The sequence below is a fragment of the Mustela erminea genome, chromosome 2 (genome assembly GCF_009829155.1).
Source record: "Mustela erminea isolate mMusErm1 chromosome 2, mMusErm1.Pri, whole genome shotgun sequence".
In the NCBI taxonomy this organism is placed as follows: domain Eukaryota; kingdom Metazoa; phylum Chordata; class Mammalia; order Carnivora; family Mustelidae; genus Mustela; species Mustela erminea.
Window position 1 is genome coordinate 11189954 of NC_045615.1, and position 20251 is coordinate 11210204.

At 36.7% G+C, this 20251-nt stretch overlaps 1 protein-coding gene across 1 annotated transcript in view; it reads right to left on the reverse strand.

Moving 5' to 3' along the window:
* Window positions 1–602: 602 nt before the first annotated feature.
* The window catches only part of HPGD (15-hydroxyprostaglandin dehydrogenase), a 29011-nt gene continuing 9362 nt past the window's right edge, over window positions 603–20251 (reverse strand). Inside the window, exons 4-7 of the mRNA XM_032332236.1 lie at window positions 16963–17059; window positions 6301–6377; window positions 3853–4016; window positions 603–2851 (exon numbers count right to left, since the gene is read on the reverse strand). Coding sequence (XP_032188127.1) covers window positions 2713–2851; window positions 3853–4016; window positions 6301–6377; window positions 16963–17059 — 477 coding nt within the window. The 3' untranslated portion in view covers window positions 603–2712. The remainder of the gene's footprint in view (window positions 2852–3852; window positions 4017–6300; window positions 6378–16962; window positions 17060–20251) is intronic.

A 20251-nucleotide genomic window follows, 5' to 3' on the forward strand; every position in this document is an offset into this window, starting at 1 on the left:
TCTCTTTCACCATATCCTAGTCAATGTGACCCACAGAGTTTTGAAAACATGGTACTAGGTGTGCTATAGGAACCATAACAGTCTTCACAGATTTATCCAAGAGATTAAGTTATTACTAATCCTTGTTCACTCTGTCTTCCTCTATTGCTTTTGTTAGCTCAGCATGTTTTCCCACATTTTGGTAATGGCAGCGTAATTTTCCACTTGAAATTATTCCTGCCCACCTCTCCTGTCCCGCAATGCTCTTTTTTCACTACCTCTGGGAGAGGCATGTCATCTGGTTCTGGTCAAGCAGAATGATCTCTGACCACACAGACTGTCTCAGTACCCAGTACATAACCTACACAAGGCCAACGAGATCTGCTGTCAGAAACAAGTACTTCTGCCAGACTGAAAGCTGGTGAAACTGGCTATCGATCCTGAAGCCATCATATGGACAGAGCTGCCTAGGAGGGAAGCTAACAAAAGGGAAGAGATGAAAGACTGAAGCCAGCATTTGTGACCCAGTAGACAGTCACCCCCCACCCCCCACCCCGTCAGTGCATGAGTAAATTCACCTTTAGAAATTCAAATGTGAGAAAGAAGCTCCCCTTCAGATGATATTTAGTATGCGAAATCACTGAATTTTATTAAAAATTTACATCCTCAGACCTCTTCAGTAGCCTCAACTTGTGAACAGATAGAAGAAAAATAGAAATCATCACAGTCACTTAAACTTTAAATGGCACAGTAAGTATCTGAAATTATTTGGATACAAAAATTAAGTTTGTTGGACATTTCAATGCCATTATCAAGTCTTAATCTTATTTCATTGTCCACATATTTTTAGTTAGGCTGTTCTGGGAACTCCCCATTTATTAAGAAAAGTACATTTGAAAAAAAAAACCATATTATTTACATTAGAATTTTCACTGAAAAAATACAGTTAAAGAAATTAAGGCTTCCCCTCCCCCAAATTTAATTTTTTTTCCCAACCAGTATGCAGAGATATTGTATAATGGTATATATTTATTTAAAAAGCTATTTATAGCAGATACATTTTAATGTAAAATAAACTTTTACAACATAGCTCCCTTTTTTTCAGTTCTACTCCGTATTTGATTTTAAATGTCTGCAGAGTTCACTGATTTGGAACAAATTCCATTCAAAGCACAGAGTATACTAAAGGGTGCCCATACAAGAAAATCATCTATAAATGAGAAGTTTTAGCTACAGCGGTTAACACTACAGTAGGAAAATATGTAAGGTAAGTGGCATTGCCACATGCCTGTATTATTCCCTGATGAGTTGCCACCACAATGTATGAACAAGCTCACGCAGGATTATAACCCTTCTCTATCAGGCATTCACAGATGCTCATTGTTGCTTTTCAAATACATTATGTGAAACTCTGGACAGGAGTTATTCTTATTAAAATTACTCCTAAAAAGTGAAGGCAGTATTTCCCTATGGCAGAATTAAAACAGAGCAAGTGATGGTAACACTCCGGTGTCTCTAGAAAATCCTCATGAGTCTCTCACATGGAGGCCATTTGCTCCAAGATGGGACCTTTGGACTTAACAGGCAGAGTGAATCACTTATACAATTTTCTATGAAAAAATGATTGGTTTGGAAATCTTGTGCTTTCACTATTTTTGGCATTAATTGCTTGCAAATAATGTTACCCAAAGCAGATGCATTTACGGATCCTTTCTGAAAATACTTGACTGGGAAAATAGCAAAACTTCACAGGCTATCTTTACCTCTTGTTATTATGACTTGGAGCACACAAAAACATTTACAACTGAGGCTGTGGAAAAATTGATTTCTTCTCCTCAATAGCTATATATAGAATACTAATTAAATTCTGGAGATTAGAAAAAGAAGAGAGTTCTATTAAAAATTAGGCACTATGGAACTTGGTACAAATGAAGTAACCTGAAAAATGTTACATTTGTATTTTTTTTCTTTAATGAGGTGATCTTAAATATAATATCTTAAGAGCACTACCGTTTTTGCTATAACTGTTAAATATTTCATTCCTGAGATTTCTGGAGGAAATTAAATTTCTTAAAGTAAGCAAACAGGAAAGAAATTGTTTTCCTAGATGGGAGGCTGAACTGTGGATCAATATCTCAGCCAGTTACTTTGTCATTTTCCCATACATCAGATTCCTCATTTGGGATATATTCACACTGTAGTTTATTCTTTAACTACTGGTCCCAAAATATGCCACATCTGTAAAGAGCTGAAATGTTCAGCCAAAAGATGGAATATAAGTAAAAGTTATTGTTACTAAAAATTTGCCATTTTAGGTAGCTTCTCTTTTTTCAATTGAAAACATAAAAACAAAATGAGATTTTTACATCTGGATTGATTAAATAACAATTCAAGTATCTCCTTTAAAATGATATTCTGAAAAACATTAATGTTTATGTACCACAAATTTAAATACATTTTCTGAAATGCAGAATATTCCTTGGATATTCTTTGTTTCAATCATTACATGGACTATAAAGATCAAGTTAGCTTTGGTTCACATCCTTATTTTTGATAGTTCCTGATTTTTATCCAAATACCTAAATAATCATTTAGAAATAAAGTTAATATCAAATGCATGGAAGAAAGCTTCAGAGAATAACACAATTACATTTCATTTAAAAAGCTATATTCTAATGAAGATATAGTCTAATAGAAGTCATTTGTTCTTGTTATGGCAGATATGTAAGATGTTCACTGAGTTTTTGCATGAAATGGAGTCGTTTCATAGTCTTGAAAATGAATTCCCTTAGAAGTTGTGATCTTCATAATAGCGCCATTCAAACCATCATCTTCAATAAGTGTTATTAATCCACTTGCAATCATTGATGGGCTAAAAATAAAGGAAACATTGGTTTTTAAAAACCCAACAGAAGGCATAATTATCACTACACTTTGAATTGTTTTTGAAAAAAATCTACCTTTAACATGTAATAGGGAACTGGATATCATGAAGCTATGGCTACCTCCATATTTTAGTCAGCTAGATAGATATCAACTAAATCAGATGATAAACTGAGTGGTAGATTTCCATGCCATTCTGACAGGAAGAATTTATGAACTTATATTTATTGTTAAGAAAATGATTATTTTCTCATCTTTATCTTATAGTAGATCTTAGGCTTACCAGATAAAAATGGTATCAAAATAGAAATGTGAGGAATTATAGAAAACATTAACTGAACATCTATTATCTACTTGTTGCTCTTTTAAAAACCTTCCACATATCAATGTATTTGCGGACTTTCCAAAAATGCTATTTTAGCATTATTTCTAGTCTATAAGTGAGAAAATTGAGGTATCCATGGGTTGACAGATAAGTTTATGGTCGGGGTAGAGGCATGGTTTGCTCCCAGGTGATGGTCTGATTCCTTTGTCATGACAGTTATGACTCTGTGTTGTGAAACCAACTGCTTGAGCTCAGACACTGTTCGCCAAATACGTGTGTTGAGAAACCATTTCTTAGGAAAACGGTTGAAGCTAGGGGGCCATATGAAATTTCTCAAGAAGTAAATGTGAATATTGCTTGGAATTTAGTCAAATTAGGTATCATAACTTCCACAGGCAACTAAACACCATGTTTTTTTTTTTTTTTTTTTAAATATCTCATTATGGCCAACGGCATTATGATGCTCTGTTTCTTGGAATTCATAATGTGTAAACATTCTATTCAGACACCCAAAAAAATATTTTTTTAGTGTGTCTGCCAAACCAGCACTTTGAAGCACCCTTAGTTTCTCAAATTTAAAGGGTTATTTTTTCCCATTTTATTGCTTATGTCCAGATAGTACTTTGCTCCATCATAAAAAGGAAGATTGGTATAGTTTTACTTACTCCAAAATTCCATAGAACTTCATCATATCCTTAATATGATCCTTATATTCTATATATTGTCCCATATTTTCTTCTTTCTCAATGGATTCGAGAATGGGTGTATTAACAAAGCCTGGGCAAATGGCATTCAGTCTAACGCCACTGTTCATGAGATTAGCTGCCATCTGTGGATCAGAAGTAGAAGGTTGCAGGTTTCAGTTGCTTTGTAAATGTATATCATGGGACACACTGATAATTAAAACCATTTCAAAGACTCTGATGTGAAAAATACTAGTCAGATATCCTTCTAGCGATCTAACAAAGACAATGTTAAGGTTGACTGGTAGCAGAAAATAAAAGAATACATACTTAAAGCATTAAATTAATTCCTGAAAGCCTCAGATAATTAATTCTTTAAAAATCAATATTTCTGGGAAACTCCTGAAAATACTTGATTATCTAAGCTGCTCTTATCTACTGAACTCTGCAGGAAGCGAAACGTAAAAAGCCAAGGCTCAGAAATTAGTATCTCAGGTTTGCCTTCAAAGATTGTATAACAAGAGAATATTTCCTTAAAAAATACTGTTAGGGGTAAGTCTGGGACTCTGATTCTAAAGACACTCCTGATAATATGCACTATGCAGAGGACAATTTAAGCATCTTCAGACTAGCATTTCTTGGCTCACATTCAACCTATTGATTTTATTTGAACTATTTATAAAACAAAATGTAGTCAATTATTTTTGGATTCGTTTCTTTGTAACCCTTAAAATCAACAGTCATGGAGTGCTTGGGGTCGTTTATGGATGAGCACAGAGCAAATGTTCCAACCACGATCAAAAAAATGCCCTTGTTTCAGCTCTTACACTATAAACACATGTCCTCTTTGTGATATATTCAGTCTATGTTTTTCCCATTTTCGTGCTTTCTGTTGGTGACTTTGCTACTTAAAACGCCTCCCAAGCATAGTGGTCCCAAGCAAGGGAAGGCTGTCATGTGCCATACAGAGGAAATTCATGATTTAATAAGGTTCCTTCAGGCATGAGGTATAAATACTGTTGCTCATGTTCATATATTACATAATGAACACCATGCATATTAAGTAACATGTCTTCACATAGAAATATATGTAAGACTAGGCTATGTATGGACTGATTGGTCAAGATGCTGTGAGCATAGGCTCGAAGGAACCCCACATTTCCCTGAGGAACAACAGTTCAATATTCTCTGATGCAGTGTTCGTAAGTGATTTTATAGAGCTAACTACCAAAAATAATGAGAATTGATGGTACAGATTTACATTCTTGTCATTGTAAATAGGAAATTTCTGCTATTTAAAAATTGTTTTATTTTTTTAATTTAAATTCAATTAGCCAACATATGGTACATCATTAGTTTTTGGTGTAGAGTTCAGTGATTCACTAGTTGCATATAATACCCAGTGCTCATCAGGATTATTTTGTTTTGTAATACATTTATGTGTTCATTAAAAGTTGAATTAAAGATTAAATCTATGCAAGTAAATAAAAATTTCCAATAAATTTGAATTAAGAGCATGAGAGCTGCTTATCTTTCCTTTTGACTGAACACTTACCATTCATGCATCTAATTTCTCTATCCTCATCTTTTCTCCAATTCTGTCTGGCCCTTCTCTTGTCTCACCTAGATTAATCATGGCAGAGATTCCCCAAACTGTTCTATCTTCTTCTACACCTGTCCTAATACATTCTCTCAACAATAGCCAGAACGGTCTTCTGAAAATGGAAACCTGATCTTGTCACTCCTTAGCATCAAAGATTTGCTGATGGCTGCAGTTAGAATCCATCTAAGCTCATTCCTGTGGTCCATAAGCTGCTTTTTGTCTAGCTTCTGCTTCTGACTCTCTCCTTGCTCCTCAGGTTCCATTCAAAAATGCCCCTTTTTCAGTTAATAAAAAGGCAAGCATTCTTACTTCATGCCACCATTGCATGTAGTCAATCAGGCCTACACTATTTTTCTTAGCTCTGTACACCTGTCACCCTAGGCCCCAGGGAGACGTCATCCTTGAGTACTCTCTCTGGTAAATTCCAGTCCCATCCCTCTGTGCTAGCCATTTTATCTCCAACAATAAGTAATATCTAGAGCACAATACATATTCTACTCAAGAAGGCCTGAAGTTAACAATTTTTACATTTGGAGTCAATTTTAAAAATAAAGAGTGCCTTCCTTTTTTTTTTTTTTTTTGACCCTGAGGAAAATTTCAATAACATATCTGTGTTTAGGGACTTCATTCTTAAAAGATCTCTTCTTCATTTGCTCCTTGATGGGATCTGAAAACCATTTTTATAATCACAATTATAGGATAATTTATTTTTCTCTCTTTAAACCAGATGCACTGAATTCCGAATTTATTCCTTCTGCTTTCTAGAACCTATTTTTCACATATGCACAGAAAGAGAACAAGAGATAGTTCGGTTGTTAGATCCTCACCGCTGCTGAGCGTGTGAATCCAATTATGCCATGCTTTGAAGCACAATAAACAGGCTGTTGTGCCACAGGCATGAGCCCTGAAACAAACAAAACATTTAAAGAATTTAACTAAAATAAGCAGACAAAAATCCAATAATTGCTACACGATTGAGTAATTTGTGCCTGTTCCATTTGAAACTTATTCTACAAAATACACGAAAATAATTATGAGACATTTTTCCTTCCATGATCTCTACTATATTGGCCAGAATTGATGGCGTGTAAGTTACAGCCTAGGAATGAAGCCAAGAGTGATATGGAAGTCCGTCTGTTTCCATGACCCTCCGTCGAGACAAGTACATGTTATCTGAAACATAAGCAGAATCACCTTTAAACCCAGTAAGTTACCACCAATTTTCAGTTTTTAAGACTTGATTTTTAAAAAGGATCTATTCTACATTTTGTAAAACTCCCACATGGCTGAAGTGTAAATTTTAGAAAAGAGACGTGGAGAGGACTTCTCTTTGCTATGAATTAGTAGGCATTTCCCCCATCACTGACTGTACTGATGATCCCTCTAAAGTATTTAAGAAAATTCAAAGAAACTGCTTTTGATTCTGATCTGTAAAAGATACCTAGTTCTTCTTGTCCATGACTCAGGTAAAGAAAGCCAGAAATTAAATTTAAAAAAAAAAAAAAAAGAAAGAAAGAAAGAAAGAAAACCAGAAATAAAGATGTATGATGCTATTTTGTTTCATTTCATAATCATGTGCTCTAACAGAATTCAAGCAATTTCAGAATTGGTTTAATTTTCCACACATACACAATAGTAACTATTGGAATGTATGATTAAATTCCAGGCCTGCAGAAACAGTAATATTGTAACACACGTAGCTTCTCTTCCCCCCTACCTCCTCGCCCAACCCTCAAAAATACACAAAACAATAGGCAAGACCTTTTACTGAAATGTTACTATCTAGTTTATTTCTCATCATTGTCAATTCCATGATGAACAGCAAGGTTTTAAATTAGAGCCATCTGTACATTTCAGTTTTTAACAAATTTCCCCCATTAACTCATTTTAACATTTTTCTAGTTGGTGATTTCTGAGTCAAGAAATAGTGATCTCTGATTACTATAATGTTATTAATATCAAATGTCACGCTAATAAGACTAAATTATTCTGCTGAGACATGTTTATCTCCACCCAGCTAACCAGTCCCAGAGCACCACCAATCAGTTGTTGAGTGTGTTATGCCAAAGTTCAGCAATAAATGCAGACCTTAACCACTCTCTGGGTGCCTGCCAGGTCTCAATTTATAAAGTATGTTTGCTCAACAGCACTTTAAATCACTGAGGACGGTAGATCACACATAGCGCGTCCACCCAGTGATCTCAAAGGACTGTACTGTGTGGCTCTCTCTTGTTGTTGTTTCTTAGGTTAAGTAAAATGTGTGAGTTAATTAAGTTCATCGATGTCAGTCAGCAAGAATTTATGATGCCTGCACAGGGTACACAGGTGTGTTCGGGGTTGGGGACAAAGGGAATAAAGTAGGCGCAGCCAGGCATTGGGGCTGCGTGCTCTTCTAAGTTCCTTGCTGTTTGCCTCTCTGTAAAACTTTACAAGACAAAGGCAGCTGGTTGAAGAATGGTGTTCACGGATGGCAGGAAATGCAGAATGACCCTTCATCAGAGATATGCTGGCGCAGCCACCGAAACAAAAAGCATAAGGACTCCATTCATAAATGTTGTCAAAGATGAATTTAGGATGAATTTTTGTTACTTGTGTGAAGGCACTGAACTTCTGAACCCATGCTAGTTCAAAGTGTCACAGAAGTGAAATAAATCAAATGAGGTGGTTCCATTTAAGAAGCAAGCACAAAACATAGACATTCCTCTAAAGGTACAATTGGAGAGGTGACCAGAATGTGAAAAGTTTGTTTGCATTTTTAAAGTGGCACTTGCCTTTATGAATCTTATTAACATTATAATGACATTTTCACTGACATCCTGAAAAATGTCTAGTTGTGCATTGCTTTCCTTTTCTGATATTAGCTCAAAGGCTGTATAAGTCAGTATCAAACATTCAGAAATCGTGTCCATTTTAATTGTTTTACAGCTTTACTGGGGAATAATGGACACACAATAAACTCTATATATTTAAAGCATTGGGTCTGATAAATTCTGACATATGTATACACTCATGAAACCATGATAATGGTTTCATGGAAATCAAGATAATGAACATCTCCATCACCAAAAAGTCTCCTCTTGCCCCTTTGTCGTCTCTTCCTTCTGCTTTCCCCCTCCCTCTAGGCAAACACGGTTCTGCTTTGTGTCACTGTAGTTTATTATACAAACATAATCATATATTATAAAATCTTTTGGTCTGACTTCTTTCACTCAGAATAATTGTTAGAAGCTTTATCTATGCTATAGTGTATATTAATAACTTCATTTTTTCTGAAAAGTATTCCACTGTAAGGATATACCCATCAATTGCATATACATTCATCTGTTGATAGATATCTGGATTGTTTTTACTTTTAGGGTATTATAAGTTAAGAGAATTCTTTTTTTCAATTACTTAAGCAAGTCATAGTTAACTTAGCTAAATAGAGGTTTTTTTTTTTCTTTATCTTCCTATACATATAGATTTTCACTGCTGCTTCTTATGTTTCAAACAGGTAGGGTGGGTTAGTGATCTGCAGTATTTTCCCCCCAGCTTGCCAATGGACAGTCCAGGTGGAGAATTACCATCTGTACCTCAGTTTGCTATTGTGAAAAGAAGACAAAATGGGTCGAGAAAGTTTTTTTTAAGGCTTTTTTAAAAATTTTTCACTATGATTTTTTCTGAATATTTCAGACATCCAACATTTTCTATTAGACCTCAAGAGCCACTTCTCTTTTACACACAATATTATTGCTATCGTGGTTTAGTTTCAGTATTGGTCAACTGTACTTCTGTTACTTACCTTCGCCCTACAATATTAATATATGTTGTTTCTATGTGCTTCAAATAAAAATATATTCTGAGGCTGGGAATCAGGGTCAGCACATAGAATTGTGCAGGGTGTGCATGCTATGACTCTGGAAACACCATTAACTTGGTCGTGTAAATTGTGCCGTGCCCTAGCCCTCCCACCCCCTATGCCCCCACTCCCACCAAATTTCTGCGGTTTACAACCTGCACAACTATACGTGGCAGCCATCTCTGGTAGAGGAGGATGACTGAACAAAAGAGACTGTGAAGAAAGAACCAGTGGAGGTAGGAAGAAAACAAGTTAGGCACCCTGTCATAGAAATTAAAGATAGTATTCTAAGAAGCCTAGAGTGTTCACTGTTATCAAGAGAAAATCGAACAAGAGTCATACCCCTTGAGATATGAACATGTCTCAAGATCACTTATCTATAAGAAACACCCATAGTCTCACATTTTCCTCCAGCTACAATTCTGTATCTCTTGACAACACGAAGTATTGAAAAGAGTTTCTCTACTCCTTGTTTCTACTCTCCTTGCTTCCCATTTGCTGCCCAACTCACTCTACTTGAATTTTCATTTCACAGCTCCCATCAAACAGATCTCATGACCAACATTTTCTTATACTATTTAACCACTCAAAAATATCCTTTTAATCAAAGTTGTCGAGAGGGACTATAGCACAGTGGTTTGGACTTTGGGTGCTAGGCTGGCTGAGTTAAGAAAAAAAAAATTTTTTTCAGTGAGAACATTTTATTTTTAAGATTATTTTTTAAAATTTATTTGAGAGAAAGAATGCATGCAAGCACAAGCAGGGGGAGTGACAGAAGGAGAGGGAGAAGCAGATTCCCCGCTGAGCAGGGGAGCCGGACGTAGGATTGGATCTTAGGACCCTGGGATCATGACCTGAGTTGAAGGCAGACACTTAACTGACTGAGCCACCCAGGTGTCCCCAAATACAAATTGTGAATCCATCACAATGATCTATGTGACCTTTGAAGAAGTGAGGGCTACCAAGGTGTTTCTGTTCTGTAAACTAGAGCCATCATGGTAGCTGCTGAGTCCCAAATGAGCTAATTTACATAAAATACTTTAAGCAGTGCCTGGCACATAATAAGCTGTACAATTTGCTATTATTTTGTCCCAAATGAGCTAATTTACATAAAATACTTTAAGCAGTGCCTGGCACATAATAAGCTGTACAATTTGCTATTATTTTATATAAATATTTTTCCTTAGGATGAAACATCTCCAAATCTTGTTTTATAGACTTATTTATCCACATTATATCTTTTTGTCAGAATGTATATTTTGACATTTGAATTAAAATGCCACAAATCTGGTCCATGTCCTAACTTGTTTTGGTTTCTGGACCCTGGCAAACCGTGGACTCTTGTTAATACTAATTCAAGAGGATTTACAGAAGTACATTCATTTAAGATCTGTGTGTTTAGTAGCTTTCAAGTACAAGGCATAGAGAAGTAGTCTTTAAAATATATTGAAGGGTGCCTGATTGGCTCAGTTGGTTGAGCACCTGCCTTCAGCCCAAGTCATGATCTCGGGATCCTGGGATTGAGTCCTGCATTGGGCTCCCTGCTCAGTGGGGAGTCTGCTTCTCTTTCTGCCTCTGCCCCTACTCCTGTGCTCGCTATCTCTCACTCTCTTTTTCTCTCTCTCAAATAAATAAAAAATTAAATACTTCTATTGGAATGTGTCATATTAATGGAAAGACCCCTGGTGCAGGGCAGAGAGTAGACCTTCATTGGCTGAACTGCTAGATCGGTGCCTGTCATCTGACTTCAAGGGACTTTTGCCAGTATTAGAACTCCATGACCAGCTGCTGGAATTAATTTGGGTTCCTAACATCTTGCAAATTGATACCTTCATGTTAAAGGCTCTTCATGTTAAAGGACTTAACAACAACAAAACAAGGGATTGTGGCAACAAGACGGCAGTCTCCAAGGAAATGACATTTTTTTAAAAAATATTGTAAGACATTTTTATTTATATTTAAAAGGTCGAGAATAGGGTATTTATCTCTAAAACTCTCTGAAGCTTTTATCTTTAAAACTCTAGACCCAGAATGGTACAAAGTTCACTCTAGACCCAGAATGGTGCAAAGTTCACCTACAGAATCCCAAATCGACTCTCACCAAAATATAACATGTCTAATTAGTTACAGGATTGTTTATCATGACAATAGGTTTAGAAAAAAAAATCAAAAGAAGGAGAAATTCTACCCACAAAATAGAGAAATCGTTTCTACAACCACTCAGGATAATAACACCAAATAGTCACTGACTGATGAGATAATTACGAAGAAAAATTTAAATACCTGAAAATTACATATGCAATTACAGAACATACAAGGAAGTCATTTAGAAAAATATAATTTCCATTTCCACATTAGTTCTTCCATCTTTAATATCCTTCCTGCCCATATTTACAACAGATAGCTTTAATCCCTATGTCTCATAGAAGTTAAAAACTCAAAAAGATCTTGTGTAAAAAACTGAAATCTGCTTGGACAGGACAATTGTACTGGACCTCCAAACAGATTTTCTTTTAAATGGGTAGAAGCCATGTGAAACAGATTACAGAAGTGCTAAAGAAATTCAGTTTAGGAAAATAAATTGAGAGTAAGGATACCAGTCTTTGCATGATAAATGGTAGCTTAGCAGCTATGCCAAAAAGCAGGAACCAGAGCCCTTCATGTTTTCTTCACAATCCAAAAAAAAAAAACCGTGTACTCACCTTTCTGTTTTTAACTATCACTTCTCTAAGATGAGAGAAAAGGGAGAACTGGTGAGAATCTGTGTATGTTCGTGCAGAAAGCTGACCAAAGTAATGGGGACACCTCCCCATTATGTGATGTGCCACATAACAGAACACATTATCTGCTGCTGCTTTTTTTCTCTCAGTATCATGTCTGCCATTAACAAATCGTGTTTTATGTATTTATTTGAGAGAGAGAGTGAGCGCACAAGCAAACAGTGGGAGGGGCAGAGGGGGAGGGAGAAGGAGGGGAAAGAATCCCACGCAGATTCCTGGCTGAGCATGGAGCCCTCCGTGGGGCTCGATCTCACAACTTGGAGATCATGACCTGAGCTGAAATCAGGAATCAGATGCTTAACTGACTGAGACACCTAGGTGCCCCTAAATCATGTTTTAAAGTGTGACAGGATATAAAAAGTGGTCTAAACCTTCCTAAAACCACTACATCTTCTACAATAAAAATCTTTCCAGAAAGGCAATTTTGTTTGTTAATAATTAACTTTATTAATTCTTGGAAAGTGGCTTCTAATGTTCCACCAAAAGTCTCCTTCCTAGAAGTTCAGGCATTGCCTGTGCTGTGATCATAGGAAATGGAGATGAACTTCGTAGCCATTCCATGAATCTCTGTAAACTGGAGGCTAGTTGCTCAAAGTGTGGTCCAAGGACTATCACCAGAATCTTATGACCTCTCCCAGACCTCCTGAGTCAGAATTTACATCTGAACCAAATCCCTAGGTATCTAATCATCTAGGTAATCATCTATACATGTTAGTTCCAGAAGACTATTCATTGCCTAATCTGGCTAGGAAACTCTAAACATTTTTATCCATTCCTCAAAAGACCAATTCATATATATTTCATCTTTCTTATTGATTCCTTCTAGTCTGTCCCTTCTTAATCATTTTAAGCCATAAGACAGCACAATAGACACCATGAAGCATGTCGACAGTACTAAACAAGAAAGGTGGCTCGCAGGTTCTTAACAGTTGGCATTTGGCCAGTAAAGATCCAGATAATGTAGGATCACCTACTCTATGGCATACACTTAAAATAATGGCAAAATAAAAACTGCTGTTATTACTACTGCTAATTCTCATCACATTTTCCAAGTTATATACAGTTGTTTGGAATAAGTTGTAGGGAGTTGGTCAAAGGTAAAACTCATATAACCAAGATTTTATCACAATGCCTGTGACGTGACATTTCCTAAGAATGTTAGGTCTTCTTTTTACTTTTGGCCTGGAGATGATAGAAGGTGATGAGTATTTTAGCTCACCTGAAATTTCTGCTCTGTTGTGACATTCCAGTCCCACTACTGCTCTTCAGGCCATGGGAGACCCAGGGCCTTGAAATTCAGTATCCTGTTTCTGTCTAAAAAGTCTGTGCCACTCTATCCATTTGGTTCTGCCATGCTCATAAGAGATACCGGTATATAGCTCTTCATGTAGAATATTTACCTAGTTACTCTCACATCCCCCTTCTCCTTTCTGTACTTGCTCAATGTAGGTTTAAGTGGAAGCTGCCCCTTGGAGAAGTATCTTTAGCACATTCACCTCAACATTAACTTCAAGCTAATTATATCAGTTTAGATGAAACATAGCCAAGTAAGTAAGATACTGGGCTGGTATTTTAAAAATCAATGATTTTTCAAGTATTTTCTTAAGACTCTAAATGTTTTTAAGTTTTCTTACTTACTGTTTTCCATCTCAGGAAATGAGACCCGAACAGGATCTCTCACAAAATGCTCCTGAGTGGTTATCTTAGAGGCACAGAGGATGCCCCCAGGGCTCACTAGGACCTCCGCAGCTAAGTACATAGGCAGGTGGGAGAAGGATTAGCAGGCAAATTGCTTTCCTGTGACAAATACTTCTTCCTTCCCACTGTCAGAAGCAATGAACTGTGTAAGAAGCACACTTGACTCTCATGGGATGTCTTGTGCCAGGTGATGGGCATCAAACCCGACTTCAGGCTGATCTTTTGTTGTTCCTTTCAACTTTTTTTTTTTTTTAATAGTTAAGGATGACTATGTCAACATGAGCGCAGCTTTACAGACTGTGTTTATAGACAGAAACTCATAGAGAGGAATCTAGTGGTCAACAGTGCTCAGAACATCTTCTGGAGCTCCCGGCTGGCGCACACCCTTCCCTCAATACACGGTGGAATCACTCTCCATTTGACTCCTGTTTGTTAAACTTATTAATTGCATTTGATACTTGGTCTGCGTCAGTGGTCATTACTCATTAACTTCTCTGCCCAAACCAGTGTTTCAACTTAAGGTTTTACTGACAGCGTAAGAGACTGTGAGGAAAGACTGGTAGAGTAGAACAGCACTCACAGCTATTCCATTAGTGAACTGACCAGTGGGAGGGAAGTAGGAACAAATCTGAGGAAGGAAAGTTCAGAAAGCACTTTTGGAAAACACAGGGGAAGTAAGCACTAGAAATTTGGTCATTTATACCTCAGTAAAGCTGAGGGGAAAAAATACTTTGACTCTGGCAACTCCTCAGACATTTTGGTCATCTGACCTCTCCCAACAGGCTATGACTTCAAGGGTATAAAACTGTTGGTAACATTTCTGAGGAAAATGTGAAGCCAGAGAGGTTCTCACTGATATTTTTCTATTATTACAAAACTCTGAATGTTTATCAAACTCCTCTCACTGTGGGAAGAAGAGATGTTCTTGCTGATAGGATAGACTACAGGGCAATGCATCTTCATCCTCTTTGTGAGATTAAAGGACATTAATGCCAAAGCCCAGGTGGGAAGAAAGGTGGCAAAGCCTGTCCAGGTTGTCCAGAGACAAAAAAGAAACTGTATAAAGGCATCAGGTATGGAGGTCGGGCGTTATGGAGGGAGGGTACGTCCCTACATAAGGATGAAGGTACCAAATTAAACACAGTGGACAAAGATAAGCTATGCAACTATTATAAGCAGAGACACCCTGCTGGCTGGGAGGCATAGTAGGTGGAGAAGAAGTCTGGAATGCTATGATATTCATTAAATTGTAAGAGTGCCAGAAAGGTAATTTGAAACCAAAATGATCTTATTGTTGAATTTGTCTTTATTCAGTTTCATCTGCATGACTAGAGAAAGATCCACACATGGTTCCCAATGTTGACTCTGAAACAGGTAGAAGCCAATGAACACCCAGAGGTGGGTAGTGTGATAAAGCAAGCTCTTCGCCAAGAGAGCAAAGTGGACGTCTAATTGTAATCCTTAAATTGCGCTTGCCAAAGACGTGTTTTGACTTGTGCCTTTGGTAAGCTCCTCAGATGTTTTCAGAGCTTAACTCTGTGTGTCAAATGGGGCAAAAGCTTAAGATATCACTGAGGGTTAGTCATGTGGTCTTGAAATTAAAGCAGTGCCCAGAAGGCTTGAAGATAACTAGTACATTTCTCTGGTTTAATGGAGTTAGAGGAATTCAGTTTCTTTTACCTCACAGTTGGGCTAAACTCATCACGGATGGAGAGCCAAATTAACCATCTCATGGACAGAAGAGTTAGATAACCCGGTGGTTAAGACAGAAGAGGTCCTAAATCAGGTTGCTCATGTGGGAATACCAGCCAGCTTTACTGCTTCCTTGCTGTGTAAGCTTGTGCAAGATACTCAGATTCTCCTACCTGGATTTCCTTCCCTACAAAAGGGAGATTACAGAATCCACTTTGTGGGGTGGTTGTATTAAATGAGGTAAGGCACACACAATGTTTAAAATAGTAGCATGTAAACAGTAAGTGTTCAATGTGTTAAGTGTGATGACACCTTTAAATATTTTTATTGGCTAAAACGCAGTACTGCATTGCACATCTTTATTCATGCTCTGAGGCAAATAAACCTCCTTTTTTTTTTTTTTAAGCCTCCTCTTATTGTACAGAACAGAATGTCTTGAACAGAGTTCTAAATTGATTCAACCTGGAGGCTTCCAGACTTCCTGGGAATGAAAGAAGTACTTCCAGTGACAGAAGGGCAAGGGGCTCCCTGAACAGGATTCAAGCTTCTCCAATCCTTGTTAGCCCTCTAGCTTTAAGACACAGCCCATAGGATTATCTCTTGATCACCACCCCAGGTTTTTTTACATTTCTATTTTTATTAAGATATCGAATACTTCTTATTAAATCTCTAATTGTTTATGTATTTTTCTTTATAATTTTATTTCAAAATAGTGCAGATATAGCCATGGCAATTTGACTCTAGGGTTTCAGATTCCCAGAATTTAAATGTGGCTCTCTCTTAGGCCAAATATCTAAGTCTTGCCCATGCTCTCACCTTTTACCACATCCTCAGAATTGAAATCTTATCATTTATAAGTAGATATTACATTAGGAAAAATAACCAATTTACCCTGAAAAACTTGTAGGATTGGTTCTATAATAACTTTAGGGATGTTATTTTGTCTTTAAGCAACCCTGAAACGGAAATGCTCATTTGTTTTTTGAGAACTTCCCAAGAAGGAAATTTCTAAGCCTCCCTTGATGGCAGTTTAAAGAGACTTAAGGACCATCTGACAATGACACCCAGAGGAAGGAGAAAGAACAATGCTGAGAAGCAGATCTCTGGTGTTGTCACAGGTGTCTCCACACCTGACCCCTGAAATACAACTGGAGCTGGGAGGTGGGGCACAGTGGGAGAGGCGGGGAACACCTGTTTTGAGCACCTGTTTTGAAATTACCACATGACTGAAACCAGATAATGTAAGGAAGTGTCCGTACTTTGGGACAAGCAGAGTTTAGACCACTCGCTGTCAATACTGGTCAGACTTCTGAAACTTTAAATGAAATTATCTTGCTGATTCCTGAGTTGATAATAAACGTACTTTGAATATCTACTTCTGTGATCCAAATTATCAGTAGGAAGTTATTATTAATGAAGATTTATTTTTGTGGCCCAAATTACCAATAGGAAATTGTTAAGAATGTCATACTTGTCCTTACCTGCTAAAGAGGACATATTGATAATGATGCCGCCTTCACCTCCATTTTGCTTACTCATGTAATCCAAGCCAAGGTACGTTCCGCTAATAACAGAAACCTAATCCAGAGACATAAACGGGAAAAGTAACATAGCCATTATACTTTATTATATATCACAGACTGAAGTTTTTATGGTGATTGTAGACATTCAGGGAGATTTCTGCAAATACTATCTCTGAAAGGCTTTCAAGCGGCTATTTGCTTTCTTTTTTAAAGCGAGTCATTGTGTAGCTTTTCTTTTGTTTGCCTACAGTTGCCGAGCTTCTCACATCTCCCCAAAAGTTCACTTAGTTGCCCAATCTGAGACTTTATGAAAAAAATTGTATTTCCTTAGTGCTTTGTCACTTGACCTCAAATCTCAGAGCCTTAGAGAACTGTATATGCAATATTCTTTTTCTTCTCTAAATATTGGGCACAAAATTTATTTACCCTACTTAGCATATCATTCCCAGATCCAGGTCTTTCACACACATACATCTACTCTGTTTAATTCTCTTGGATTTGGGGATACATAATAGTGGAAACCCTTGATTTCCTACACCGTTTTCATGCCATTTAAAAAAAATTTTTCTAATAAAAAGTCTATTTGGCATTTGTATCTACTTCTTTCCCATGTAACACAGAGGAAGGTGATCTCCCCAGGTTTAGGGTGGGCACTGATTAATTTCATTCAGTTGCAGAAATTCCATTCTCTTTGCTAGTGACTGGCTTAAGGGCCCACAGGTGACCCATTTCTAGCCAGTGAGACCTGAGGCGCAGTCAGCAGGAGGAGGTCCAGGTCAAGAAAGGGCAGTGCGAGAGAATGTTGCTGAAAAGTCCGTTGCTTTTAAGAAAACCAGAAAGATATGATTAGTCCTTTCCCACCCCTCTGTATGGGTATGATGGCTGGAATATGTAGTTACATTGCTAACATCCTTAAAATGAAAGCTCTGGGAAGAGAGGCAGACCAGAGAGATGAAAAGACATTGCATTCTGGGATCACTGCATGGCAATATTAAGCACTCCTGACTTCTGTGTTGTGTGAGATCACATAACTCTTTCACTCTGTTTCAAGACCTTGACTTGGTCAGTTGGACAAGGAATCTTCTGTAATGTCCGCCACTTAAACTTGTTCATCACTCTTGCACTGGCTTTTTGAGAGTTTACTCTGATTGGTGACTCTCCTCCCCATGTAGGCAACCTTTCTGGTTTTTTGTTTTGTTTTGTTTTGTTTTTAAGGTTTTGCTTATTTATTTGTCAGAGAGAGAGAGAGTGTGCACAAGCAGCGGGTAGTGGCAGGCAGAGGGAGGAGCTGAGCAAGGAGCCCTACGTGGGACTCATCCCAGGACTCTGGGATCATGAGTTGAGCCTAAGGCAGCAGCTTAACTGATGGAGCTCCCCAGGCTTCCCTTTGTATTCTAACGTCGGAGAATTTACCACTACAAAAACAACTTGTGGTCCAAAACTTCTACTTGAAGCTCATTTTCCATTTTAGATTTAAGAACTCTTCCTTCCAACTTGACTTTGAGAAGGTGAACATTTTCCTTTGACATCTTAATTCCTACTTTTTGCATTCTTTACAATACCGCAAAGAAAATGACATGACAGTAATGAGTCTGGAACAGAGGGCATACAGTGGTGGTTACCTTCTTTTTATTTTAAAAAGTCCCTTTGGAGTTTTCCTGACACACATTCAATCTTGCCACTCTCCCTAATACTAGTTCTAGAACAAAAAAGTAAATTGAAGATTCTATTCACTTAAACCATGTGTCAGTATGATATTAAGTAGGCTTAAGGAGAATGAGTAAAATTTCCATGAGTCCCTTTACAAAGAAAAAATACAAAACATTAAATGGTTTATATAAGAAGGAAAAAATGTCCATGGCTGAAATAACTGAAGTCAGTTAGATTCTGGTTGTTTCTGCCTAAGTCTCTAGCATGTCCGGACAGAATTTCTGTTTACGCATATTGGCGCTATGCTTTATTCTCAGGTATTTACGGCTTTGCTGACACCCTGCTTTTGTGTTTTCTAGATCTACTAGATGCAGCCAGATAAAAAATTTGGGAATACTTCAGCTTTATTTATTTTTTTTAAAAAAGGAAGATTTATTTCCAGGTCTTTGGTGGAGGAGGATAAAGGATTATTTTCCCATCCATTATCAAGTTAAGAACTGGGTAACTTTTCAAAGGAGAGTGTTCCTCTGAATACATCTACAAAACAGGGTAATGCTTTGGCTGGGGCATATGTGATATTTTTACCTCCTCTCCTACAACAATCTCTTCCTTATTATCCCAGGCAATATAATCAGGAAAATGTTAGGAAGCCACAGAATAAAATGTTTTTGTTAATATTCTAATATTCTAAATATTTTGTTAATATTCTAAATATTCTAAATAAATGTTTTGTTAATATTCTAAATACTCTTATTCCTTGGCAATATTTATATAGCACATAGATTGGGTCATTAAAATATCAAGCATCTAGGGGAAAAAAAAGTGAAAATTACAGGCTTGTTCTAGCTACAAACACAAAATAGCGGGGATCTATATAGTATTATTTTAGTCTATCATAAAGGTACTCTCAAATTTGTATTTGACCTCCAAAAAATTGGGATTTGACTCTCAAAAAGAGAAAAAGAAAATTTTATGGTTAATTTCACATAGTGTGAATAAAAATTCACTTACTGACAAAATGATCTAATTAACACATGCTTACTCAAGTTTTGATTATGAATAATTTCTAAATATAATACCAAAATTATAACTGTGCTCTATTCCAAATCTTAAATTAGTTTTTCCCACAGATTTAAGTACCCTATAAATTAAAACCACTCATAAATTTCCCTGTACTGGGAATAATTATTAAGTAACAAAGACAAATGGATAGATGGTAATAGCATATTTGTTTAACTCTAACCAGGTGTCATGTCTTCTTAATGTATATTAATATATATTAAATATATTCATGTTAATACATTATATTCATATATTCACATTAATATATTAATTATAGCATATTAATTATATTTTAATATTAACTAACCACAATTAATTAATGTTAATTAATTAAATCATGTATTATATGTACAGTGCAGTATATATTGTTTATATAATATGTAATATGCTATATATTATATATATATTTCCATAACCTATATACAAAAAACACATGTGCATGTATTCACTACTGAAATTTCCTAATATATCATTTTCCTTATCTTAGCTCCCTCCCTTCTGAGGTTCCTTTTAGTTTATTTCCGGTTCTTGTGCT